General features: G+C 63.7%; 2 protein-coding genes across 4 annotated transcripts in view; one reads left to right on the forward strand and one right to left on the reverse strand.

Annotated features, from left to right (window-relative positions):
• OSBPL2 (oxysterol binding protein like 2) overlaps positions 1 to 5,805 on the reverse strand; it is a 36,620-nt gene extending 30,815 nt beyond the window's left edge. For 2 of the 3 annotated variants that reach the window (XM_032350144.1, XM_032350146.1), the window contains exon 1: positions 5,686 to 5,805. The gene's annotated coding sequence lies outside the window, so the exon portion shown is untranslated. Of the gene's footprint in view, positions 1 to 4,593; positions 4,782 to 5,685 lie in introns of those variants that run through there. The other variant, XM_032350145.1, reaches the window with a different exon arrangement.
• A 15,968-nt stretch (positions 5,806 to 21,773) lies between these two features.
• On the forward strand, positions 21,774 to 26,709 carry HRH3 (histamine receptor H3). The gene is made up of 3 exons (XM_032350147.1): positions 21,774 to 22,350; positions 23,386 to 23,552; positions 24,636 to 26,709. The coding sequence occupies exons 1-3, from the start codon at positions 22,101 to 22,103 to the stop codon at positions 25,554 to 25,556; spliced, it is 1,338 nt and encodes a 445-aa protein (XP_032206038.1). The 5' UTR covers positions 21,774 to 22,100; the 3' UTR covers positions 25,557 to 26,709.

The following is a 26,709-nucleotide window of genomic DNA, read 5'->3' on the forward strand; positions in this document are numbered from 1 at the left end:
GCAGCAGCCCCAGAAAGCTCCGGTGCTCCGGCCACACAGAAGCACATGGAAAGGAGGTGGCCAGCAGAGCATGGAAAGGAGGGGCGGAAGCAACGACTGGACCCACTGGCAGCAGCCTTCCGCAAACCCACCTGTTAGATGCGACCCAGCAAGAACACTGGGCCCAGCCTGTTTGTTCTCATTTCCAAGCCCGCCTGGACAGCTCAACCCTCACGGAAACGTGCCACTGCCGCCCGCGACGGAGTTCAGGCCCTCGTCCTCCCGCAGCTGGCGGACAACCTGCTCTACTCACGCAGCCTCCGTCACCAGGTGAGCAGCACGGGGCTGTGTACTCCCCGTCCCCCAGGCACCCCTCACACCGGGTCTCGGTGACCTCGGGCAGGAGCGGAGGCGGACCTTCTGGACACGGCTTCCCGAGACCTGTGGGAACGTGGCGCTCCACGAAGGGGCTGGGAGCCGTGCATTCTGACGCGTGTGGCTCTCCGTCTCTGCCTTCCCCAGGTCTGTGCCACCAGCATGGCGATCAGCGGCCTGACACCAGACAGGATTCACAGGCTCTGCTCCGAGGGCAGGTTTCAGCTCGGCTCTCGCACAGACGGACAAGCGGCAGCCCAGCCCGGAGCCGGCGAGGCCACATCCACACTGGGCCTGCGGGACCTGTTAGGGGTCCGCGCAAGAAACAGCGCCAAGCCCTCGTGCTACGCAAGCAAACGTTTGTGCCCATCGCCGATGGTGTCCCGTTCTCCGCACCAACAGGGGACCCTGAAAGGCAGGCGGAGGGTACACCGGCCGGGCCCCAGAAGCGGCGGCAGCCACCGCAGGGGAGCCGCACCCCCCGCGGGCTCAGCAGGCGGGAGCAGAGCACCCCATCACACCGACCAGCTCCCTCTGGCTCCCGCCCCCCCCCACCCCAGCGGCTGAAGGTTCCGCAGCGAGCGCCAGAACCACCACGTGCGTCGAGGCGTGAGCCCGGCACCAGGACGCGCCAGCTCTTTCGCACACACGCTGGGCTTCACCCACCTCGTCATTCTGTGACACGGGAAAAAGCGGTTCCGACCCACAGCCCGCGACAATGCGTGCGGACACTCTGGACAGGGAGCTCGACCACGGCCTGCAGGCTGTGCTCACAGCAAACCGCCGAGCAGCCGCCATGCCAGCGGGCCCGGTGCAGGGCGCTGAGAACCGGGGAATCCGTAGGGAGCTCTCCCCACCCCCGCCACAGCAGGCCCGTCAGAACGGGAGAAGGCCACCGCGTCCCGGGAAGCGCAGAACCCGGAGAGCTGAGGCCGGGCCTTAGAACCACGCTTCTTACAAAATCGCGCAGGTTCTTCCGACGGAAGAGCCCCGTGACGCTAACCCAGGAGCCCTCCACCCTGGCAGGCATCAGCCTTCCGCCCAAAGCCCAGCTACCACAGAGACAGAAGCCACAGCACCTCTCAGGGAGCCGGGCCCCAGCACAGGGGACCCCTCTGGCCGTCCTCCCGCCCTGTGGCCTGCCCTGCTCCCCCTCGGGGTTCTGAGTCTCTGGAACACAGGTGCTCAGTGCCCGACCCAACAGGATCCTCCCCCTCCCCGCGGCTGGACAGTGTCACCACAGGGCCCGCTGCTCCTGTCACTACGGTCACTCTTCACGGTGCCTCTTGTCACTCTACAGGTTTCCAGTTTGGACGTCAAATCATAGTCCCCGCTGGTTTCAAGGCAGCAAAGTCGCTTTCCAGCCAAGCAGGAGTCGGAACACAGCTCGCCGTGCCTCACCGCCAGCCTCGGAGCAGCCTCGTCCGTTCAGTAAAACACACGGCACCCCTTGCCCCGTGGCTGCCGTAGGTTTCTCTAGAACCTGGACTCAATACAGCGTCCCTACAGACCATTCTCACGCATGTCACGCCCTCTCCCCAGAACTCCTGCACCAGCCTGGAACAAGCCTTACTCTGGGCACCTTATAACCCTCCGTGAAGGTACAAACTCAGCAGTGAGACAGGCCTGTCCACCCAGACGGTCCCCACTGCTGACAGGCCACAAGCCTGGAGACAGCCCCAGATCCTGAGCACCCAGGGACCCAGGGCTTCTGGAACAGACCATCAGGCTTGGGGGGATGAGGCCCAGAAGAGCACCCCCCTCCACCCCACCCCAGTTAGGCCCCAAGGCTGTGCGTCTGGGAGCCAGTTCAGCCAGGACCGATCCCACAGCCTGTGTCTCAAAACAACCTTCCTGGCACTACCTTGACAGAAAGACAAAGCGAGCAGAGACACGCAGGCAGCCAGGATCTTCCGACATCAAGCTTCTTCAGTCCTTTCCATTTTTTTAATTAAGTTTTGTGGGGGGGCGCCTGGGTGGTTCACTTATTTAAGCATCTGCCTTGCTCTCTGGTCCCGATCCCAGGGCCCTGGGAGGGAGCCTCACATCTGGCCCCTGCTCAAGGGGGGGCCGCTTCCCTCGCCCCTCCCCCTCTCCAGAACTCTCTTCATGCACACACTCTCTCTCCCTCAAATAAAATCTATTTAAAAAAAGATTTTTTTTTTTTATTTTATTTTTAAGCTACCTCTACACCTGCCGTGGGGCTTAGAACTCACCATCCGAAGATCAAGCGTCACAGGCTCTAGCGACAGGGCCAGCCGGGCACCCCCGACAGCCTTCGGTAAGAGCCTGCTTCCCTATCTAGCTCCACACAACGGCTATCGTATTGTGTGACCTGAAGATCCGATGGAGAGAACAGTGATTTGAAATCCTGCCAGATAACCTGAAGTTGCTTTGTGTGCTTCAGAGAAAAAGGGGAACCACCATCAAGTTCACAGACAGTCTACGGGGCTCTCAATCACATTAAGGAGAGCTGCGGGACGGGCCGTGCCCCACACCATGTCTGAGTCCAGGCTTGACCCCAGCCCGAGGGCCACGCGCTCCAACACCAAACCCTTGGAAAGAGCAGAACTTCCAGCAGCCACACACAGCAATCACCCCCGCAGAGGCTGCGTTTAAAGCGTTAACTGCGAACCGAAGATGCTACCTCTGAGGACAGAAGTACTTTTTATTACTCAGTCGGGTCCGAACACGGAAGTCTCCCGCAGTCTCAGGAAGCTGGAGTCGTGCTCCAGGCTCAGAATTAAGCCTAACACGAGGCAAGGCACACCCGACAGTAAGCCCGGGGTCCACCCGCACCAGCCTGGCGCAACGGCGATGTCCCCGCGTGTGCAGGGCCCTCCACTGTCCCAGGGTCCTTCTGGGGCCAGGGGTGTTGGCGTCAAGTCCTGTACGACCCCATCTCAGTAGTCAGAACTGTAGAGTTTCCTGTAACTCATTTCAACAAAATGTAGCCCTGCCGACCAAAGATTTCCTTGGCTTCACTTCTAACCCGCAACCACATGTGTCTGTGCATCACGGTCAACGTCAACGCTCCATGGACCAGGAGAGAAGATGTGCAGAGCACCCGTGACAATGCTGGGCACCCGCCATGGCACGGTCTACACTGATTATGTCCCTCACAGTAGCCTGTTTTACAGCTTCAGACCCTGGGAGCGTGGAAAGAGAAGTCACCCTGCCCCCACCCAAGAACCCGCGTGTCTCCGGCCCTGAGCACTCCCCGCTGCCCCTGCCACCTTCAGAGTGACCCAACTCTCAAACGGAACACGTCGGCCACCTGGAGGGCTTGTATCACAGCTCTCACTCAAAGATGTGAGCCCCACCTGCCTGCTATCCACCACAGCCAAATTCCCAGGAAAAGACGAGGCCCTGGCTTTCCATGGAAATACTAAAATAGTTTGCGAGAGACAGCTGACCCCCTGTCTGAAGACAGCACGGGAGTCCATGCCAGGTTTCAAAACCTTCCCCAACAAAAAAACAAATGTCACTTTTATAATTAACTGAAAATAATAAAATCCTAAAAGATTCATTCGCCAGCATTCCCTAGAGGGCAGAGGGCACAGCTAAGGGACTTGATGGTGACAGTCAAGCGGTACCGGGAGACAGACTGTCACACAGAGCGCCAGGCTGACCCCTCAACGCGCCTGAGACCAGGAACGCCCGAAGCACACGGTTCACAGCCACGGCAGGTGGGGGCTCAAAGCTGAGTGCGGGTCACAGCCTCGACCTGCTGGGCGTGTGTCCCTCATCAGCCCACTCTAACTCGGCCTTCCCCACAACGCCCCCAGTCACCTCGGTGCTGACCAAAGAGTTGGACGGCAAGGGGACTATTTCAGCAAAATCTGGGACAGCCAGATGAATTAAATATTTCAGAAGAAACACATTGGTTTTATAAACACTCGTGCTCACAAGAAATGACCACCTGTCAGGTGTATATGCCGGAAGAAGCACAATTCGGACACAGAGTAAGGCAAGGCAATCAGAATATTTCAGAGGAAAACAGGAGGAGGAGACTGTAAATAATGTGGGTTTCAAAAGGCAGCGTGGGGAGGGGGTTAAGGTGTAAACACTGGAGCCAGCCTGCTTGGGTTCGAATCCCTGCCGGTCCCCTAGCACGGGGGCTTGGAGTAAGTCACCCACCCTCTGCGCTCCTTGGGCTCCCCAAGAGCGCAGCGAAGGAGGCGGCACCCCAGAAACCGAGCGCGGGCGGTGCAGCCGTCTGCGGAAAGCAAGTGCTACCTGGACAGGCCGCGGGAGTCCGGAGCTGCCGTCCGTCCGCACAAGGGCGCGGGAGGCGACCGGGAAAGCCGCTCCCCGGGAAACGCAGCGGCCCGTGCACCGCCCAGTTCCCGACGGCAGCACCGCGCCAGGCACCGCGGGACGAGGGTTGGCCCTGACGCCTCCTGCGGGAACAGGGGGGCCGGGAACGGGCCGTCCCGAGCGCTCACCGCGCGCCGGGCTGGGGCGGGCGGGGGCCCCGCGTCCGCTCAGCGGCCCCGCAGGTCGCCGGCACGCGCTCCCGGGAGGGGGCGGCCGCTGGGGGCCGGGAGAGCGCCGCCCGCAGGCGCGTCAGGAAGGCCCCCCCCCGCCGCCCCGCGGGGAGCCTCGGGGCCGGGTCCTCCCAGCACCCCCGCCGGGCCGCAGGGGTCAGGCCGCAGCAGGCAGCGGGCCCGGCGGGGCGAGGCCCGGTCCGCAGAGGCGCCCGCGCGGCCCGGAAAAGGGGCCGGCGCCGCCGCCGCAGCGGAGCGGGTCGGGTCGGGTCTGCAGCCGCGCCCGGGCGGACCCCCGGGGGAGAGCCGCGGGCGAGAGCGCGGCCCCCGGAGCAGCCCCGCGGCCCGGCCCGCGCGCTCGGCAGGTCCGAGGCTCCCCGCGCCCGCACAGCCCGCGTCGGACCTGGGCGCCCTCCGAGCCGCCGCGGGCCGCAGCCCTCCTCGCACAGGTGGTCGCCGCCGGGTGCCCGCGGGCCGCCGCCCTCCGCGCGCCGCGCGACCCCCGAGCGCGCCCCCGCCCGCCCCCCGGGGCCCCGCCGCGCAGCCCACCCGGCTTCCGGCGCCGCAGTTGCCCGGCGACGCGGGGCCCCGCCGCCGCCCCCCGCCCGCCGCCAACTTTCCTCCCAAGTTTCCCCGGGGCCGCGGGCCGGCGGGGCGGGCGGCGGGGGTCGGGCCGGGCTCGGGGGGGGGCGGGGGCGGGGCCGGGTCCCGGCCTGGCGGGCGGGCGGTGGGCGCGGGGCCCCGGCTCCCCTCCCCCTCCCCGGCCCCGCCCGGCCTCCCGCCCGCCCGACGCCCGCCGAACCCCGCCGACGCGGGGCCCCGGGGGTCCCGGGCCACTCACCCGGACCGCGCTCCCTCCGGCGCCGGCCGAGCCTCGCCGCCCACCCCGCCCCCGCCCCGCAGGCCCGCGACCCGCTGACACCGAGGCGGAAGTGCGGCCGGCCGCCGGGCAGACTGACAGCCCGCGCTCGCCACTCGCAGCGCCCGGCGCCAGAGCGTCAGCCGCCGCCCACCCAATCAGCGGCCGGCGCGAGGGTCGCGCCGGGAGGCGGGACTATGCTAATCGTTTAACCGGAGTGGCAACCCCCCTTTGCCCCTCGAGAGTCCCGCCCATGCGGAGGAGTGACGCCACGGACAGCCAGTCACAGCCTGGAGAGGCGGGGTTATGCAGATATTGACCCTAAAGGGGCGGGAGAGAGGGAGGAAGGGGCGTGGCTGGACGGGTTGAGTTTACAAACAGCGAGTCAGGTGGCAGGGTCGCTCCTGGCGCAGGTAGCTCAGCGCCCGCAGTTCCCGACCCCTAGGGACGGGCGGAGGCGGGAGTCATCCTCCCAAAGCCGCGTTCGTCAGCTCAAGAGTCTCGCAGGGCTCCCCACCGTCCGCCTTCCTTGACATACCATTCATCCCTCGTGGAAACCTGACGCCAATTTACCCTCTGGCTGCATCCCTGACAGTTCATTCCTCTGTTTAAAACCACCGATCTAGGGCGCCTGGGGGCTCAGTGGGTGAAGCCTCTGCCTTCCGCTCAGGTCATGATCCTGCATCCTGCTCTCTGCTCAGCGGGGAGCCTGCTTCCCCCTCTGTCTCTCTGCCTACTTGTGATCTCTGTCAAATAAATGAAATGTTTTTTTAAATAATAAATTAAATAAAATAAAAATTAAAAAAACACACCGATCTGTAGTGGCTCCGTGATTGAGCCCAGAAGCTCCGAAGTCAGACCCTGAGCTTGCATCTGTATCAGCTGTGTGGCCTTGGACAGGTTGAATAACCTCTCTGAGTCTCTGAGCATCCAGATTTTCCTTTGCAAATCGGATTTCTCCCATTCTCATCCCCTTTAAATCATGGATCTGGTTTGGAGTAATAGGAACCAGGCCTGTTGCTCAGCCTCAGAGCAACTGGTTCAGGAGTGAGCAAGAGACCCTATCCTGACCATGAGGGTCAGCCCTGGGACTTTTTTGTGGAGGGATCAGAGAGCTCGGGCCAGAAGGGAGGCTAAGCCCAAATGACTCTCCCGTCTACCCATAGACCTCCCCAGAACTGGGCTGGGTGACGGAAGGAGGCTGTGTCTGAAGCCACTAGTGGGCATTTTGCCACCGTGAGGGAAGGAGCCACCAGGGAGAGAAGCCAGCCCAGAGGAACACGAAAGCAGATATCCTGAGTCACCTGGACCAGCTACACCTGAAGCTCTGTCCTAGGCTTTTCGGTTATATGAGCTTTTCTATTTTCTTTGCTGCTTAAGTCTGTTGGGGTACGAAGGAGTATGGGTCCCTGCAGCCCTGAGAGCACCCACACATTACCCGTGACCGCGCGGCACATTGAAACGGCCCTGCTCACTGCCGCCCCTTCCAGGAAGCCAGGCCCACTGGAGTCTCTGCACTCCCTCCTCAGAACATGATTCCTCATTTCTAGCAAGAAGGATGGACAGACAGGTTGCCCACAGGGACCAGGGGTGCCTTGAGGGCAGGGGCCGGTCTTGACTGCCCTGTAAAGATGAGGCCTGAGAGCACGGATGGGGTCTCTGGCAGGGTGGGGCCCGGGCTGCATTTCTGCATCCAGAAAGCCTGTCATCCCCCATCCTGGAGGCTGGCCTGGCTTGGTGGTGGGCCGTGTCAGCGGCGCCGTGCCGCCAGCGTGCTGGGACTGAAAAGGAGCTCTCGCTACCTCTGCTGTAGAGAGAAACAGGGAGGGGGTGGGGCCAGGCCTCAGAAACAAAGGCGTTGCCATGGTTACCCCTGAAGAAACCGACCCCAGCAGGCGCGGGAGGTGCGTGCAGGCCCCCAAGCCAGGACAAGGACAAGGCCTGTTGCCATGGAGATGCTCCAAAGCTTCCCTTGTGGGCCTGGCCCAGGTCCAGTGCAGGGTCCCGAAACCACCATCCGTCACCCTGATGGGTCTCTAAGAGTCTGACCCAAGGCAAAGGACATGCCCCGAGGGGTTCAACCTACTGGCCTACCCCTCCGCCGTGACCCCTAGGCCGAGCGCAACATCAGACGCCTTACCGCCAGAGGAGAGGCCGGAGTGGACAGAGGCTCCTGTCTGCCCGTGGACCCCCCCCCCCCGCCGTGGCCGAGCTTGACCACCTCTGCCCTGGCCGGGGGTCGGGTAAGGTCTGGCTGCAACTGGGCCATGCAGCTGGAGTGTGTCAGTTTACCCCCTTTAGACAGATGCGATAAACCGAAGTCCTGGGGCCAGCTGCAGCCCTCCCTGGTCCTCACGGCCAGGACTGAGAGGGGTCCCCTTCTCGGCCGAGGGCTGGAAGGACGGTGCATGGGTCCCAGTCATGATCTAGGTCAAAAGGCTGATGATTCCAAAGGCTAAATTCTCTAAGAATGGGACTCAAGGCAGGAGTGGAAGAGAAGACAGAGTGTTTGGGGCCGCGCGGCGATGGTGGCGGTGATGACAGCTGGCGTTCCCCAGGGACCGGTGGCTTCTGTGTGTGCCATGGCCGATCAGGTGGACGCCGCGTGTCGGCCTCACTGTGCAGAGGCACAGACTAAGCCTCAGACATGTAACGCAACTCACCTCAGGCCTGCAGGGAGGAAGGGGTCCAGGCACCCTCGGGTCCTGCAGACCTGTGGCCCAGCACGGGCCAAGAGCTCATTGGAAAGGCCCACGCTTCTAGGCCTCTAGGCCTGGGGTCTGCCCCTAAGTAAGATGCCCTGGTATTCCTGGGTGGCTGGGACCTTGGCAGCGGGGGGCTCATGGTGATATCAACTGACCGATTCCCTGCCTGGTGGCGGGGGGCTTTTCACAGAGCCTCCTCCACCCCGAGCACTCGGGCCAGGCTTGGCTCCCAGGGTCCTCTCTGGAGTGCCCCATCCATGTGTGTGCTCTCAGAGCTTTGAGAAGTGCTGGGCTAGTAGATAACTTTCAGGGTTGACTGTTCCCATTGGAACTGCTCTCAGACCAGGCCAAGCCCAAGAGCGAACACTGCAGTCATGTCTGTCAGTCACTCACCGTCCCCAGAATTGGATCCTTCCTGTCCCGGCTCCTGCATGAGCATCTGCTGATACCACGACCCACGTGTCCTGTGGGTGGCTGACCCGTGGACCTGGAGCCTGGCGTGCTGGGCTCCAGAAATCCCAGCTGTGGGCCCCTGTGCCCCGACTCTGCCTTCAGGAAACACATTCACGTGAACTGTCTCCTTCACGGGGTGGCTTCCTTCCATCTGCCTCACCAGGGGGAGGCAGAACAGAGACGATCACTCCACCTTCAGATGGGGAAACTGAGGCTCAGGGACCAGAGCACCTTGCCCACTGCAGAGCAAGTCTGCAGCCAGAGCTGCCCCGTGAGCCCAACAGGGCTGGGTGTTCAGGAGTGCCCGGCATCTAGCAGTGCTGGCCTCGCCTTTCCCCGTGGGGGGCGCGGCCCGAACTCACTCCTTTCCCTGCCACCCCCAGGCCTCTGGAGAGGACGTCTTCCGCTCCCTTCTGTGGGATGCCGGGGAATCTTCCCTCCGGATGCCGCTTGGGCGGCCAGAGAGCGCTGGCCGCCGAGGCCTGGCCCCGGCCCTCACGTGGCCCCAGCAGATCCTTCCCCATGCAACTTTGTCGTCTCCTCTGCAACGTGACAGCACCCGGCTTCCCCATCGTTGCAGGAGAGTATTTTTAGTTTTGAACCCACCACGTGAAGAGAGACAAGTTATCAATAGCAGCGGCAAAGGGCTTTTTCTTTTTTTTCCCTATGGCTTTGGGACCTGAGCAATCTGCACCCGTTGAATTCTGCCAAAAGAAAAAGAAATGCATTCCTCTTACCAACTTTTTACCCCGCGGCTTCCTCACCGCTGTGCCTCTGCCAACCAACTCTTCCCAGCTGGACCCCAGCTGATTCAGCAGCGCCCCCGGCTCTGGGGGAGGAAGGCGGCCCCGAGGTCAGTCTGCCCCAGGGAGGAATGGGCAGGAGTGAGCGGACCCCCAGAGGCCAGGATGAAGGGAAGGCAGAGGCCAAAGCCCTAGAACAGGCAAGCATGAGGGGATTGGGGGGGCCCTGACTTCCACGCTCATGGAGTCGACACGGGCCCCATTTCTAGCTTCAGGAGCAGCCCTCGCCTTTATTGAGCTCTTACTGTGTACCCAGCGGCAGCCTAGATCTGTGAGTGCACCTTCCCAAACTAGGTGCTATGGAACCCCAAGGCCTTTCTGGCTGTTATTAGGTGTTTCTGGAGGAAAGGGTTCCACGGTCAAGAAGATTTGGGGAGGAGCGCCTGGGTGGCTCTGCCTTCGGCTCGGGTCATGATCCCAGGGTTTGGGATCGAGTCCCACATCAGGCGCTCTGGTCAGCGGGGAGCCTGCTTCCTCCTCTCTCTCTGCCTGCCTCTCTGCCTACTTGTGATCTCTGTCTGTCAAATAAATAAATAAAATCTTTAAAAAAGAAGAAGAAGAAGAAGATTTGGGGAAAGCTATTAAAATAAAGCCAACAAATGTCCCCCTCCAATGCAGGGTATCCCAGGGCCCTTCTCATGCTGGTGTATGTGGGAGCCTCCTGGAGACAGAAGGCCCAGCTGCAGACCCAGGATTTATTGGAACTAGGAAACTTTTTTCCATGGAGTGTTTTGCACGATCCTGGAGTGACCTCCTACCTTGCTGGGGAACATTTGGACCAGCTCAGCTGCCTGTCCTTTAGGACTAGTTGGAGCTACATATATAGGAACGCAGAATAACACAGCCTTCCACAAGATAGAAATGTACTTCTGTCTCACATGACACAACCCCAGGCTCTCCAGGGCTGGCAGGGGGCCATGTATTATCAAGGACCCGCTTCCTGTTGTGCCACTTTTCCAGAGCTAGGTTCCATCCTCACATTCACCTCACGGCTCAAGACGGCTGCTGGCACTCCGGCCATCACGGCTCAAGACGGCTGCTGGCACTCCAGCCATCTCATGCATATTCGACCAAGAAGAGGGAGGCAGAGAGAGAAGAAGCACAACGGTGCTGCCCCCTCAGGGGAGTCAGCTCCCTGTGAGGGTCTGTCCCTCACAGCACCAGGCACTTCTGCTCACATCTCACTGGCCAGAACTGCATCCCATCTCATTGTTGGAGAGACAACAGTGTTTTAAGCGGAGTGCATTGCCAGCCTGAACAAAACAGAGGACCGGGTGGAGAAGGTTATAGGTGGGTGCTGGTCAGAGGATTTGCCTGCTGGCCTCTCTGAACAGAGGTCCCTGAGCTGGCCCAGAGTCCTGTGGCTCCCAGGTCTATGCCAGCTCTGGCCAGGGCAGGGGAAGAGACAAGGCGGGCTCTGGGAAGAGGCCACACCGGATCCAAGGGCGAGCTCTCGGCTCCAGTGCCCGAATCCCTTGTCCCACGTGGCTCAGGCCCCATGCCCAGAGATGCTCAGCGCTGTCCCTGAGCACTGAAGTACTCACTGGGCACCCATAGGGTCCCCCTTCCTGGCTGTGCCCCGACTTCAGCAGAGGGGTCCTTCTGGCAGTGGAGTGCCGACTTTGCACGCCTGGGGTTGCCACCATGGCAGGCGGGGGCCCAGGAGGCCACTGGGGACCCCAGGCAAGGAGAGGGGAGCGCAGGCTCTGCTCCCCCTCGCTCCGCCCTTCCTCGGGGCCCACGTGGGACGGCAGGGGTGTGGTGCCTCTGAATGTGGGGAACCGGCAGGGCAGGCCGAAGCAGGAAGGACAACTTGGGCTCGCTCAGTTTAACTTGCCACGGGAGCTGCCCCGTCGGGGAGTCAGAGGCGGCACAATTTAACCAGCCTGGGGTCCAGGGAGGAGCTGGTCACCGGGGCACCCCCCGCACCAAGCAGCCACACTCTTCCTCCAGCAGATGGGGTTGGGGGTGTTGGGTCAGAAACACTGTGGTCTTTGGGGTTCTTCTGGGGGTCAGTGTACCCCCTCCGTGCCATCCCTAAGAGGTGACGGCAGGGCAGGGGGGAGGCAGGGACAGCAACCATGGGCCAGGCATGCCCTAGGCCTGCCTCTGTGGCTCAGAGTGGAGGGGCAGGATGCGGCCCCAGCAGGCTGGACTGTGTCCCCCGCGGGAGGCGTCTGGCTCAAAGACACAGAATCCGGGCAGTCCTGTGAGACTCCGCGCCGGAGTCGCTGCTCTGCGGCCGCCGCCGCCTTGACTTTCTTAATTTCTGGGGTGGGGTCGCATTTTCATCTTGCCCTGGGCCCCACACATTCTGCCGGTGGCCCAGGCATCCGGGTGCACGGGGTGCGGCCTCACCGGTTCCGGCTGCGGGAGCTGCGCACACCCCGCTCTGTCCCTGCCCGGCAGGGCGGCAGGCTGGGTGAGCAGGTCAGGTTTGTTCTGGGGAAGAGGCCTTACGCTGGGAACTTTGCCAGAGCTGCCCCAGCTCAGGGCAGGTGGCCTGCCCGGGAGTCGCACAGCCCAGGGCACACCAGAGCCGAAGGCAGCCGGGCACCTCCACCCACTCACCAGCCTCGGGAGCAACACTGCTTCCCGGGCTCCTGGCCGAGCGACAGGGACCGTGTGACGTGCGAGCGTCCCCAGCAGCAGCAGGAGGGGTTGGGGCGGTCTGAGCAGGTAGCTGGGGTGCCGGTGGGGCCCGTGCCAGTCCGGGCCCAGGCGCTTGCAAACAGGGGGTCTCTCCAAGCCTGTTTCTCCAGGGCTTGGCGGTGCCCAGAGGAGACCGAGGCTTCCGGGACACCTGTGGAGGCCGGGAGGTCACAGGCGCGGGCGAGCCGAGCCGCTGACGCGCTCCCCAGCGTCCATCCTGGTCTCCAGGAGCAGCCTGGATTCTCCTGCGGGCCCCCTGCCCACAGCCTGACCCCATCCCCCGTGCCAGGCAGGGCACGTGGCGGGGACTGGGGATAATCAGGCAGCCCAGGGCTCTGTCCCGAGGCCGTCCTCTGTGCACCACGGAGGGCAGCACGGCTCAGCCTCGGCCCGGGAACGCAGGCTCCAGGGACAGGAGTCTCGAGGCCCACTTCTCCACATGTGGGGACAGATCTCTGGAGCCGCCCTCTCCCCAGCTGGGGCTCCTGGGCCGGGGCCGCCCTTCCGGATGGTGAACGGGCGAGTCACTCAGGGACAGGTTCCAAGGGGCCCCAGAGGTTTCCAGGAGGCTTTTAGCCACCGGTTTATGCGGTTTGCACCATTGCACAGATGGGAAAATAGAGCCCAGGGAAGGGCTCATTGCTCAGCACAGGGGCTCCCAGCTCTGCATAAATCCACAGGGAAGCTTTAGTAAATGTGAGAGGGTTATTCAGTGCCAGGAAAAGGTAGACCCAGGCTGAGTCTGACAGGGATAAGGAGGGGTGAGGGAGAGGGCAGGGGAGTGGGGGGAGGGAGCAGGGGCTGGGGGAGAGGGCAGTGGGGGAGAGGGCCGGGGTAGGGGTGTGGTGAGAGGGCAGGGGGTGGGTGAAGAGGGCAGGGGCATGGGAGAGGGTAGGGTCATGTAGAGGGCAGGGGTGGGGCTGGGGAGAGGGCAGGGGGGTGAGGGCAGAGGCTACAGGAGAGGGCAGGGGGGCAGTGGGCAGGGTGTTGTGGTGAGGGGGCAGGGGTGGAAGCAGGGGGGAATGAGCAGGGGTCTTACAGGGATAACAAGGTCCCCCTTCCCCCAGGGCCCAGGGGCGACCCCCAGTGGGCCTGCTGCACCCCTACAGAAGGCAAGTCTCTGGTCTGGGTCTGGGCGCTGGGACTTCACTGTCCCCTTTCTACTGGTTGCCCCGGTGGAGCCTTGTTGGAACCAGACCCCTCAAGGACTTGGGGCACCCCTTCCCAAGCTGGGTCCAGTAACCCCAGCCCTAAACGGTCGGCCCATTTGGCATTTTCCTGACCCACACAGGCCCCCTGGGGAGCCACCCCGAGCCCCGGGCAACTCAGGGAGCTGGCAGAGATGCCTGGCTGGGGCCAGGCTGTGGGCACGTGGGCTCCCCTGAATGCTGTGTCTGGAGGGGAGCAGGGTGCGGGGCTCCATGGGGTTGGGGGCATCGGGGGTGCCCATCCGCTGGAGGCCGGACTATGCACACCCACCCTCTGGGCCCAGCTTAGTGCTTCCAAGAACAGCGCGGGGAAGATGAGGACGAAGCGGACAGACCCTGAGGCTTCTGGGGTGGGAAGGGCGGCATGGGGACCCGTGGGGCGGGAACAGAAGTTTGGCCAGACTTTAGGTTCCAGGGCCAGACCTGGGCCTTCGGAGACCCTGACAAGGTCCAAGATGGGGACTGTCAGCCTCTCTGCCTCCCCCCAGAGTGGAGCCGGGCAGCAGCCCATTGGGGGAATGGCCTGTGGCAGCCAGAGCCCCAGGGCAGCCCCCAACATGGCCCAGCCCAAAGGTGACCCTGTCCCCTACCCCAGACAGACACCCGTCAGTGGTGCAGCACGTGGTGCTGGCCCCACCTGCCCGGCCTCGACCCCCAGGGCTGGGGTCTGCGGACGGACTGCGATCACCAGTCCCACCCTGTCTGGCCATCAGAGGAGAGGGCTCGTGGGGGACAGGAGGCGGAAGGGAGGGGACAGGTCAGCCCCAGATGGCACGCCAGGGCTCTGATGGGCTGTGACGGTGGTGCTGCCTGGCAGAGGGCACAAAACAGCAGAAACACGCTCGGGTCAGGGCAGGACCTCCAAGGACAGGCAGACGGCAGCTGGCCACAGACCAGCTGCCGGCCTGGTGTCCAGACAAAGGGAGGCTCAGGGCAGGGAGGGGCCAAGGCCCCGGCAGGTAGCTGTGGGCTTGAGGTGCCACTGCCGTCAGCCTGGGTCACAGCCACGAAGGCCTCACCCAATACTCTTCATGATGTGATGGAGGCTCCCAGAATGGGCCAGGCTCCGAGCCCTGCAGACCCTCCAGAGGCCCCACACCAGCCCACACGCAGCCCGACCCCGGGAGGGGCAGTGGGCAGGATCTGAGCTCTCTTTCCTGCTTTCTCCATCTTGGAGTCATGTTTTGCCCATGGAGGGAACCTGTACAGATGAAACGTGTTTCATTCATTCTGCAAATCCTTCTAGCCAGCCCCGGGGACGGGGGGCACGTCCAGAGGGACAGCTCAGATCGAGGAACTTTCTGGCAAGTGCCGGTGTCTCTTTCCTCAGAGAAGGGCATTTGTTATCCCTCTGGTCCCTCAGCTGTCCGCGTGTCCCTCAGATCAGACCTTTTCCAGGCTGCGCCTCCTCCAGGAAGCCCTCCTGACATTACCTTTCTTTCGTGTTTGCTCTCTCCACCCAGGCACCATCCTCGGGACGGAAGAGCACAAAGGGAGGACGTTTCAGAGTCTGCTCCCATTAGCCGTCCACACTTGCAGCGCTCTCTGTGGTTCTGAGCCCCCGCGAGGGCTCGTCTCCCTGCCCTCAGCCACTCTGCTCCCTCAGTGGAGACCAAGGTCCTGGAGGGGGACCTCCCAGGCAGAGTGAGGCAGGAGAGGCTGCAGCGGGGTTTGAGGGCCGCTGACGAGGCTGGACTGGGTAGCCCAGCTCTGAGCTGGCAGCACGGGCTCCCGGCGAGCAAGAAGTAGGCCGGGCGAGGCTGCCGGCTTCCTCCCCGCAGGCCAAGCGGAGGCGCCTCCAGAGCAGCCTTGCTCGGGCTCTTCGCGGTCTGCTGGGTCTGCTGGGGAACAGAGCCACCCTTACCCCCACGTCCTGCGCACTCTCTCACGCAGCGGAGGCCCAGGGAGAAGGCTCTCAGCTGCCTTCAAGGACCTCTCCCCGCGGCTTGCTCTCAGGGGCCCTCCCACTGAGCTCTCTGTGCCCAGGATGGAGCCTGGGGCTCCTTGGGCACTGCCAACAAAGGCCCTATTGGGGAAAGGGCCAGAGGCACCCCCCAGACCCCCAGGGTAGCTGCAGGGGGTGACTTTGTTTCCCTGCCCCCCCCCATTCTTCCTCTGCCCTCCACAGGGGTGGGGCTCTGATGGTGTCAGCCGAAGCTGCTGCGGGCTCAGGCAGTGGTGCCTGACTGCCTGAGCCAGACCAGTGGGGCTCAGTCTGACCCTCCTTTGTGTCACGGAAGGGAGGCGGGAGCAGCAGCCCCTCCTTTGTCCTACAGAGCCGAGGAGAGCAGAGGAGGGCGGCCTGCATCTGTAGGGAGATCTCAGAGAGACATTGCCTGCTAGGAATAGTGAATACAGAAAAACAGATGGAAAGAAGCAGGTCTTGAAGCTCCTGGATACAGCTGTGTCTGAAACCCACCCCCTGGACTTTTCAGTCACACACAGCAATAAACACCCCTTTCCTTTAGTGCTTTTTAGTTGTTTTTGTCATTTGCAGCCAAACAATAGCAACTATATCCTCGGTTCTCCTGTCCACTCTCTCCTTCCTGCCATCTGGGCCCTGGGTCCGACACAGCTCTGTCTCTAAAGGCAGGGAAATCAGACTCAGCATTTATTCCAAACTGGTGGCCTCCAGAGCCATTCTGATCACACACGGGCCCTGAACTCATCAGGACGCACTGGGAGCCGGCTCAGAATGTCACCAGGAAAAAAAAGAGAGAGAGAGAAGGAACAAAAAAAGAAAAATCCGCATTCCCATATGCAAATGAGCTCCTGCAGAAAGAGAAGGCGGACAGCAGTGGCTCCTCTGGAGACGCGTCACGGTGCCGGACCCGGCGCCCTGACAAGCGCTCCGGCACATGCGCCTGGCCGGAACTAGCGGGACGATTGCCCTGCTGGCCCTCGGTGGCTGCACTCGCTCATTATTCCTCATTAGTGGGCTACGTCCCGCGCGGCAGGGGCCCTGCTCTGCAGGAACAGCACCGGCATGCAGTCGGTTGAAGGAGAAAGGTTTTTCTAGCACAGTGAGGGTGGCTAATGGCAGAGCCCGCTGCCCCGTGACAGCACAGGACACAGGGGACGGCGTCCTGCTGCTCGGACGTGGGCAACACCAACTTTGTTTCTCCAGCACCGAGAGGTGGGCGGGCTGCTGCTGGGCCAGGCTGCAGATTCCGGGGCTGGAGCTGGGTCCCGGGGGGACCTGGTGATCTCTCCTCTGGGATGGCCGGTGGGCAACTGAGTCTCAGAGCACCCCACTGTCCCCCAACTTGCTTTTCTTGCACAGTCTGGGCTCGCGGGTGCAGCACCCTCCTCTGAGCCGCCAGAACCCAAACCCTCAAGTCATCCTTGACCTCCACCCTCCCGTCACACACGTCATGGGGTCAGCTTCAAAGACACCCAGAACCTGGCCAGGGCTTCCACCTCCATGGCCACGCCCCTGCCTGGCCAGCATCGCCCTCAAGGGAGCCCCCTGCCCCTTGGTCTCTGCCCTCCGCCCGGCCAGGCACTCTGCACTGAAGCAGGGGTGCTGTCACAGTGTCTCCCCCAGCCGTCCTGGGGCTCTCCCTCAGCGTCCTCACCGTGGCTAGAGGCAGCACGGGAGCTCTGCCACAGCCTCCCCTTCCTCTGGGCTGCACCCACAGACACCCCCCCCCACTCCTTCGAGCTCCCCTCTGCCCAGAACACTGTTCCGTCCAGACCCCCCACCCGTTCCCCCTCCCTCCTGTGCATCTTCACGCAAGGGTCCCCTTCACAGGGGACACGCACTGACCGGCCTTTCAACGTTGGAACCTGGCCCGTGTTGGCTTGTGCTCTCCAGGGGGCGGACACCGAGACGGGGTTCAGGGTCGTGAGATGATTGAGGGCAGAGGCAGGAGATAAAGGGAAAGGCAGCAGGGAGGGGCTCCCACCCCGCAGTGCGGGTCTGACGCCCTTGCAGGGGGAGGCGTGGGAGGGCGGGTGGGTAGGAAAGGGGGGCAGACACAGGCACCTATGACAGCCTCAACCTGTCCCACGGGAGCCCGGAGCGCGGACCACCCCTCGGTACCCCCTGCTCGTGGCAGCCAGGGCCGTGACACCAGCCTCCTCATGCTCTCTGAGCAGCGCCGCTCCCTGTGCCGCCGCTGGTCTCCCCTGCATGTGGGGGCTCCTCCGGGTGCCCCAGCCGCTCTTCCTGGGGGGAGATCGCCGGCAGCGGGGTAGGCACCCCAGCCCCGTCACTGCAGCTGCTCTCGGGGCTCAGCTGCTGCTCCTTCCTTCCCTCCTCTGCCACCCAGCCTGCCTGTCCAGCCACACCCCGCCTCTGCGGTCACCTCTGCAGGTCTTGGGGGCCTCCGTGGGGGTGTGACCCCCATCCCCACACCTGAGGGACGGAGCCCCCGGTTACCGTGCCTCCTCAGGCTGGGCTAGGTGCGCTGTCCGCGCACGTAATGGTCACGGGGTAGGCACCACAGTGCCGGGAGGCCCCTGAATGCCACACGTGTCCCCCACTCCCACCCCGGGCCGCTGGAAGTACCAGCAGCCCCACCTGCTCCTGCTGGCTGGCTGGGACTCCCGCTGTCTGCTCCTCTCCAGGGTCTGGGGCTCAAAATGCCGGGGAGGCAGTGGAAGCTGGTTTGTTGGGCTCCTTCCCATGCCTCCCAATGAGAGGGAGCCCTGTGGAGGAGGGGCCTGTAACAGGGCCCCAGGGGCCAGGGGGACATTGATTCTTCAGTGGCCACAGGGTTCAGGATGATCGTTCCCTTCCCGTTGGAAGCGTAATGCCATGTAAAACTCTCCGATTCACGACAGTGCGTCGTGAGGGATGACACCCATCCTCGTGGGCACTGCCCCGCCGCTGTGCTTGGGAAGGCTGTCCAAAATGGCTGTCATGCCATTTCTGGGGATATGAAACCCTTCACACGGGTGCCCATGGCCCCTTGTCCATCCACCAGGACTTCAGCCCAGAGCCCTTTTCTCCACTTGCAACCCTGATGGGTCAGGCCCCTGCCCGGGCCCCCAGACTTTGGGCAATGCCACGGAATCTGTAGCTGTTCCGTCGGGGCCACATTCCGACTCACGCCGCGCATCCCACCAAGCGCTGGAAGCCCCACACACTGGGGAGGCATGTGCCTCACCTCAGCTTCAACTCAGCAGCAGATCTAAACAGTCCTGCCCCCGCCTACTCTCTTGAAAGGAGAGCTGAGTGGCATGTCCCACAGCGGACCCAGCCCTGTGCCCTGGCATTTTCTGTCCCCTGCCTTGCTTCATTTCTTATAACCAGTGGGCATATGTCTGGCTTCTTTACTGCGTGGTGTTTGCCTTCCTCCGTTGACAACTAAGTGTAGTGCCTGAGACATAGCAGGTGCTCAATTAAACCACGTCACACAGATGAATGAACAAATTAATCAGTCAGTGGGTGAACCATCTCCTCTTTGAGGGGTTTGTGGGGGGGTCTGGTTTTGCTAACCTGGCTAGGGAATGTGTGACTGGGGGATTTGTTCAATGGTCTCTCTGTTGGACTGGACATTTGGTGCACCGAATGCCAGCTATTTCAACAAATAGAGAAACTGGGGTCCCAGGCCACTGTCTCTGTGAGGTCTTGGTGAGCCCAGTAGAGGAGGCTATCCTTGTCCTCCAGCCCTCAGCACTCTTTTCCAGGGTCTTGGAGGGTTCTCTGCCATCCAGGTACCTGGAAACTCACTACTTGGGACAGAGGCTCTAAGGCAAGATATCCTGTGCATAGCCCTGTGAGGACCTGATTCATTCACCCCAAATTTCCTTGGCCACATTGGGCCCAGCGCAGAGGACATCAGGCTTCTGTCCAGCCAAGGACAAGGTGGGCCTCAGGGACTCTGACCTTAGAGCTGGGCCAAGAGTGTGGTCATTAAGAGAAGGGACATTGGCCTCATTTGACCTTGGGTAGGTGGCTTCCTCGCTCTACAAAGGGACCTCCAATCCTACCCACCTTGGAGAGCAAATGGGAATTAACAAGGTCATGCTTGTAAACGAACATAGGAGGCACTTACTAGCCTTGGCCATGGTCATCCTCAAACTTGTGGGTCAACCCTGGCTCTCCCTCTCCTTATGGCCTCAACTTAGAGAGGAAGATCCCCACATTCAGAAAAAAACACATAACTCCTTTTCATCAGGCAGCTGGTCTCCTGGTGCCTGGATCCAAAGTGAGTCCATGCCCCCTCCAGCTGCTGTGGGGCCAAAGACTGTCAGGGAAGGCTCCAGAATATTGATAGCCACCAGGATAACCATGGGCAGCTTCACGGAGACTTCAGAGGGGATGCCCTCTGCACAGACTTCCCCTTGATTTGGCCCATGCATCCCGTATGGTAAACAACATAGTCCCCCTTTCGAGATGGGAATACTGAGGCTGGAAAGGAGGCTCCCAACTAGTGAGAGAGAGCCTGAGCCCCCTTCAATCCCCTCTGAACTCCAGCTCCCAAGTCCAGGGGTGAAGGGCATCCAATCCACACAGTACTGTCGGGCCAAAGCCAGCCTTAAGTGCTTGGGGAAGACCAGAGCCGGTGCGGGGGTGGCGCTCAACAGAGAGCTATGGGTTGAGCATGGGGGACAGTGAGTCCTGACCCAGGACTGAAGGTGTAGGCGAATATGGGTGATGGGAGCAAGGGGGTCCAGCAGCACCCTGCTGCTCCAGAGACTCCCCACATGGCTTGTTTTCTCACCACCAGACAGCTGCCCGGTCCCAGCACTGCCCTGCCCACCAGGCTCACTGGGGAGTGGTAAAGGGAAGCTGGGGAGCCTGTAGGGGGAACAGGGCTCACTTCTGGAGGGGAGGAGTAGACCCAGTTGCTCAAAGAGGGCTTCTGGGAGGATGAGCTGGATCCCCACGCTCCCCCTCCAGCAAAGGCTGCCGCCATGAGCCAAAGAAGAGTGGGTCCGCTAAGGCAAAGGTCTGGGGTCTCCAGCTGCAACCAGCCCTGAGGAAGGGTTAGGAGTCTAGTCTCCCCCACTTCCTAAAGTTTCTGAAGTACCTCTTGGGGCTAGGGAAGGGGGTGGGTCCTTGCACAATCAGGAAGCTACTGTACGCATGGGGGTGCCTTGTGTGCCGGACAGCAGCCCCTTCCCCCAGCCTCCCGCCCCCCCATGCAGACTCCCCCACTTCTGTCCTCCTTGAGGCTTCCACAGATGTGCGCCGCTGGAGACAGAGCAAGTAGCTGCCCTTCTCTCCCTCGGGCGCTGTTCCCTGGCTGGCTGCTGTCTGATGTGTGTGTGTCTAACTGCCGCTGGTGGGTCCCCAGCCTGACGCTGGGTGGCTGTTTCCCTGGTCTGTGGGTGTCTGTGTGTCTGAGTGTGGGCGCATCTGTCTGTCTCGCTGTGCGTGTCTCCTGCGGAATCTGTCCTTGACCCTGTCTATCTGAGCCCGTGGGGGGGAGGGGTGCTCCCTCCCGCTGCCTCTCCTCCCCCATCCCCTCCTGCAGGCGCTAACGCAGCAGCTGCCTTGGCTGCGCCCTAAGCGCAGTGACCTCGTCTGTCCCCGCGGCGGTGACCGCCCCACTGCGCTGTCAGCCGGGGGGAGGGGACCCACGGCCGGGCTCTGAACCTCCCGCCTCTCCCCCCCAACCTGGGTCCGCCTGCGCCCCAAGTGGGTGTGCTCCCTTCCCGGTCGGGTCCACTGGCTCCAGATCTTCCCTTATGTAACTCCACAACTGTCTGCTCCTTGCAGGTCGCCCTAGACCCTGCGTCGGGCCCTGCCGGTGGGGAGACTGAGACCCCGAGTCCCACGCATATGGGGGCTGGAGCAGACCCCGGGCCAGGGATCCCGCTCTCGGAGACCCCTCCCATCCTTTGTCTTTGGGACGTTCCTTCCCCTGAAACCCGCTTGCCTGAAGCATGACAGGAGGAGGGGGCTCGCGGGGCAAGTTCCCCCGAGCGCAGGTGCAGGCGTACCCCCCTCATTCCATGTCCCCACAGTCCCCCGGCTCCCGACGAGGGCCGGCAGGGTCACCGGGGCTGAGGGCACGGGGCAGGCCTAGCGGCGCAGGTACCGGCTCCTGGGTGCGCGGGCCGGCTGGCAGCAGGCGCGCCCCCCGCCCCGGCGCCCGCCCGCTCGGGCCGGGCTCTCCGCCAGCCGCCGTGCGCTCCTGGCTGGGGCTCCAGCGGCCCGGCGGGCACGCGGCGCTGTCCGTGGTGCTGCCGGCGCCGGGCGGGGCGGGGGCGGGGCGGGGGCGGGGCGCGGGCGGCAGCCAATGGCGGGGGCGCTGCGCGGGGCGCGGGGGGCGGCGGGCTGGGCGCGGGGCGCACTCGGCTGCGCGCAGCACTCGGGGCGCACCGGCGCTCTGGCGGCGGCTCGGGCTCCCGCTCCGCTCCAGGTCCGCTCGGGCTGTAGCGGTGGTGCCGCTGGCCCCATTCGGCCCGGATTCCGGCCCGGGCCCCCTCGGCGCCGCCCGCCCCGGCCCCGTCCCGGGCCTCCGCGCCCGCGGACCATGCGCCGGGCACCCCCCGGCGAAGCCGGCCGGGCCGAGAGCCCGCAAACACCAGGCTCCCGGGCCGGGGCCCCTCCCGGCCGCGCGGCCGACGATCCGCGCCCTGACCCGCGCCCCGGCGCCGCCTGAGCCGGCGGGGCCATGGAGCGCACGCCGCCCGACGGGCCGCTGAACGCGTCGGGGGCGCTGGCGGGCGAGGCGGCGGCTGCAGGCGGGGCGCGCGGCTTCTCCGCCGCCTGGACCGCGGTGCTGGCCGCGCTCATGGCGCTGCTTATCGTGGCCACGGTGCTCGGCAACGCGCTGGTCATGCTCGCCTTCGTGGCCGACTCGAGCCTCCGCACCCAGAACAACTTCTTTCTGCTCAACCTCGCCATCTCCGACTTCCTCGTGGGTAAAGCCCCCAGCCCCCGCCCAAGCCCAGGAGTGCCCAGCCCGGCCCGGCCAGCAGGGATCGGAGCGTGGACTAGGGTGCCTTTTTTGCTCAGGCACACACCCCGCCGGGGAGCCCTGCTTGGGGAGGGGGCGTCCGGGACCCGTGGGGCGGTGGGCGCGGACGAAGTTCCTTGCCTCCCCCACCAAGGGACGGGGAGGGGGGCGGGCGGGATGTTCCTCGGGAAGGGGTCCGGGCGCGCGGGCGCTTGGCAAGGCGCTAGGCGCAGCAGCCCCGGGTGCAGCGCCGGCTCCTGCGCTGTAGCCAAACAAAGGCTGCTGGCGGACTCAGGACGTGCGGAGGGCGCTGGGAGAGGTTTGGGGGAGGGGACAGAGAAGGGAGTTTTTAGAGCCGTGTTGGGGGAGGGGGCCGTGGGGGAAGCGGGGTGGGGGTGGGGGAGATGCTCGGAGGAGCGCGCTCTCACGTGTCCGCGCGCTGCTGCCGGCTTGGGGGCGGGGCGCGCGGAGGGGGCCGGAGCGCCAGACACCTGTTGGGGCTGCTAGGTGCGTCTGCCAGACATTGGTGGCAGTGGGAGCGGCTGGCGCGACGGCAGCCAAATGCCCTTTGAGCCAGGAGAAAGGCTTTCTTGTTTTCTGAGCTGATGAGGAAGGGCTGTCCAAAGGCCAGGATAGGGCTGGGGTCCAGCAGGCAGAGGGGCTCCCTCTGGGGCTTGGGAGGACTGGTCAGAAGTCTGGAAGTCCTAAATCAAGGCTCAGGGTCTCATGGTGCCCGAAGGTCCCCACCCCGTGATCTTCCCTCCTGACTCCAAGTCCAAGAGACGCCAGCGGGGCTGGAAACTAGGCAGGGGTTGAAGGCCAGGGGCAGGGTAGAAGTTGTGCCTGAGAGACAGGGTGGAGGGGAGGGCAAGCTAACGCTTACTGGTCCCAGGAAAGTGGCCGCCCTGCACCCCCAAGTCCTGCTTGTCTCTCCACTGTGGTGAGGCTCACCCCAGACATCTGTCCAGCCGTCACCCACCCTGGCCCTCTTCTCCCACAGGGGCCTTCTGCATCCCACTCTATGTGCCCTACGTGCTGACTGGCCGCTGGCCCTTTAGCCGGGGTCTCTGCAAACTGTGGCTGGTGGTGGACTATCTGCTCTGCACGTCCTCTGTCTTCAACATCGTGCTCATCAGCTACGACCGCTTCCTGTCGGTCACCCGCGCCGTGAGTCTGGGATGCGCTGCCCGTGTTCGGTCCCGGGAGGGGTGGGCCGGGGGTGGCCACAGCAGAGCCGGGCCATTCCAGGTGGTGGGCAGTACCAGGTGAGCCTGGCCCCTGCTGGCCTCACACCCGACATACGGGGTACTCAGTAGCCAGTTGCTGCGGGTAGGACATGCCCTGGGACAGGCGGGAGGCACTATCTAGACCTGGCGTCAGGAGCTCCTGAAGGAAGAGGGACAGTTCAGCCTCCACCCTGGAGCAGGTCCAACGTTCTGAGAGCTGAGGGAGGTTCTGGGCCAGAGGCTCTTGGTGGTCCCCTCCCCCCATACACACACACACACACACACACACGTGTGCATGTGTGTGCATGCGTGTGCACGAGCATACCCCAGGAAGCCAGGCATCAGCTTCTATCTCCACCAGCTTCCCTTGGTGTGAGTGGCCACCCTCAGGGACGCTGGACTGCCTGGCCTTCCTGCGTCACTACCCCGGGGGCACAGAGGACGCGGCCGGAGCGCGGGTCTCCCTTCGCCCTCTCATCTCCTCCTTGGAGGTTGTACCGGTCCCTCTGAGCGCCCTCTGCTGGGGGCCTCATGTGTCCTAGTCTAGAGAGGCCATGGGACAGAGGGCACAGCATGGGTTCGGGGTCAAGCCCCAGCTCCGTCCCCTTGAGCCGATCCGGCTGTGGCCTCCCTCCCCAAGCCACCAGGAGAGTGAGGACAGTAATCCGGATGCCAAGACATCCAAAAAGTGCTGAGCACAGAGCCTGGCGCCCAGTGGGTGCTCAGTGGACAGGGCACAATGGCAAGATGGCCTCAGGACCCTCACTGCCGGGGGCGGGGACAGCAGGCGGGTGGCCTGGCCCAGAGGGCGCGCGCGCGCCTGGTTGGTCTGAGGGAGGCTCTCTGACCGTAGGGGAGCGGGCCAGGGCGTCCGCCAGCTCAGGATCCATGCGGGAAGGGGAGAGAGGCCATGCGCAGAGGCCCAGAGGCTGCTGGTGCGCGGTGGGGGGATGCTCCCAGCACCACAGACGCTGCCCCCTGGGCCCGGTGCCCTTCCCTCCTGACCCAGTGTCTCCCATGGCAGGTGTCCTACCGGGCCCAGCAGGGCGACACACGGCGGGCGGTGCAGAAGATGGTGCTGGTGTGGGTCCTGGCCTTCCTGCTGTACGGGCCTGCCATCCTGAGCTGGGAGTACCTGTCGGGCGGCAGCTCCATCCCAGAGGGCCACTGCTATGCCGAGTTCTTCTACAACTGGTACTTCCTCATCACGGCCTCCACACTCGAGTTCTTCACACCTTTCCTCAGCGTCACTTTCTTCAACCTGAGCATCTACCTGAACATCCAGAGGCGCACCCGCGTCCGGCTGGATGGCGTGCGGGACCCCGAGCCCGCACCTGATGCCCAGTCCTCGCCCCCAGCGGCTGCGCCGGGCTGCTGGGGCTGCTGGCACAAGGGGCGAGGGGAGGCCATGCCGCTGCATAGGTACGGGGTCGGGGTGGGCGAGGCAGCCCCTGGCACGGAGGCCGGGGAGGTGGCCCTCGGGGGCGGTAGCGGTGGGGGCGCCGCGGCCTCGCCCACCTCCAGCTCCGGCAGCTCCTCCAGGGGCACAGAGCGGCCGCGCTCGCTCAAGCGGGGCTCCAAGCCCTCGGCGTCCTCGGCGTCCCTGGAGAAGCGCATGAAGATGGTATCCCAAAGCATCACCCAGCGCTTCCGGCTGTCGCGGGACAAGAAGGTGGCCAAGTCGCTGGCCGTCATCGTGAGCATCTTTGGGCTCTGCTGGGCCCCATACACACTCCTGATGATTATCCGGGCCGCCTGCCATGGCCACTGCGTCCCCGACTACTGGTATGAGACCTCCTTCTGGCTGCTGTGGGCCAACTCCGCCGTCAACCCTGTCCTCTACCCGCTGTGCCACTACAGTTTCCGACGAGCCTTCACCAAGCTGCTCTGCCCCCAGAAGCTTAAAGTCCAGCCCCATAGCTCCCTGGAGCGCTGCTGGAAGTGAGCGGCCTTCCTGGGCACCTGGGAGGCCGGGACAGGGCCCTCCCACTGCCACTCCCCTTTGAGGCTCTGCTTCTCACCGCCCACCACCCCCCCTTGGCAGCCGACCCCACCATCTCCCACCTGGCTGCCCTGGCTGTCCCCCAGGTGGGAGCTACACCTTGTCTTCAGCCCACCTGAAATGCCACGCCAGCCTCTCTTAGACCACCTGCCCATGGCGGGGCAGCTCGGTGGGCTGGCCGGAGAGGCCGGAGAGGCCCTCGCTGCCCTGCCACCCAGACCCTGGCTCCACCCCAGGAGGGGCCGTCCCAGCCCTGCTGCCTCCACAGATGGTCTGATGGCCAGCGGCGCCCACCCTTTGCACAGTTACTGCTTGGTGTTCTTCCCAAAGCAAGTGACCGGTGTGTGCTCCGTGCCCCGTGACGCTGCAGTCCGCCCCGCGCGTGCACGCACCTGCACACTCCACCCCCCAGCCCCGTCAACGAGCCCGGGCCGTCGGCTCTGCTGCCGTCTGTCCCTGCTGAAGCCCAGGCGCCGGCTCCGTCATCCCTCATCCTTCCAACTCCCTCTGCCCCAAAGTGTCAAGCGCCCCCCGGGAACTTCGCGGCCGGTCTCCGCTCTTCCATTCTGGGTGTTTCAGGAAAACGAAGAAGAAAACACGTCCGTGAACCCCATGTTCCTTGGCTGTTTAATCAAGAGAGACAGAATTGCTGAGGCGCTCGGGGCTGGATTGGCAGGTGTGGCTCCCACGCCTCCTTCCTCGTGCTGCTGCTTCCGGCTGAGCCGCGCCAGCTGCTTCTGCCCACCCCGCCCCCGGGCTCGGGGTGCTGGGCCCTGCCTGGCAGCTCTGAGAGCGGCCGGAGCGCTGGACGTGTGCTCGTCCAGAAGGCCGCCCCTCCCGCTCCATCTGCTCAACCAGCCTCCTGGGCTGGCAGCTGGGTGGGGACTGGCCATGCCCTGAGGGTCCCGAGGCTTGCAGGGGCAGCCCGAAGAGACCAGGGTCCCGGGGCATGCCCAGGGGAGGGGCCGTTCGCCATGTCCCGTGCACCCGTCGGCGCTCTGCATGCCCCACCCCCTGCGTGTCCACGCGCTATCTTGCAGACTCTGAGGTCCACAGTAAAGCGTATTTTTTTATTGGTGCTGATTCCAGAGGACTT

This window comes from Mustela erminea, chromosome 7, assembly GCF_009829155.1.
Source record: "Mustela erminea isolate mMusErm1 chromosome 7, mMusErm1.Pri, whole genome shotgun sequence".
Taxonomy (NCBI): Eukaryota; Metazoa; Chordata; class Mammalia; order Carnivora; family Mustelidae; genus Mustela; species Mustela erminea.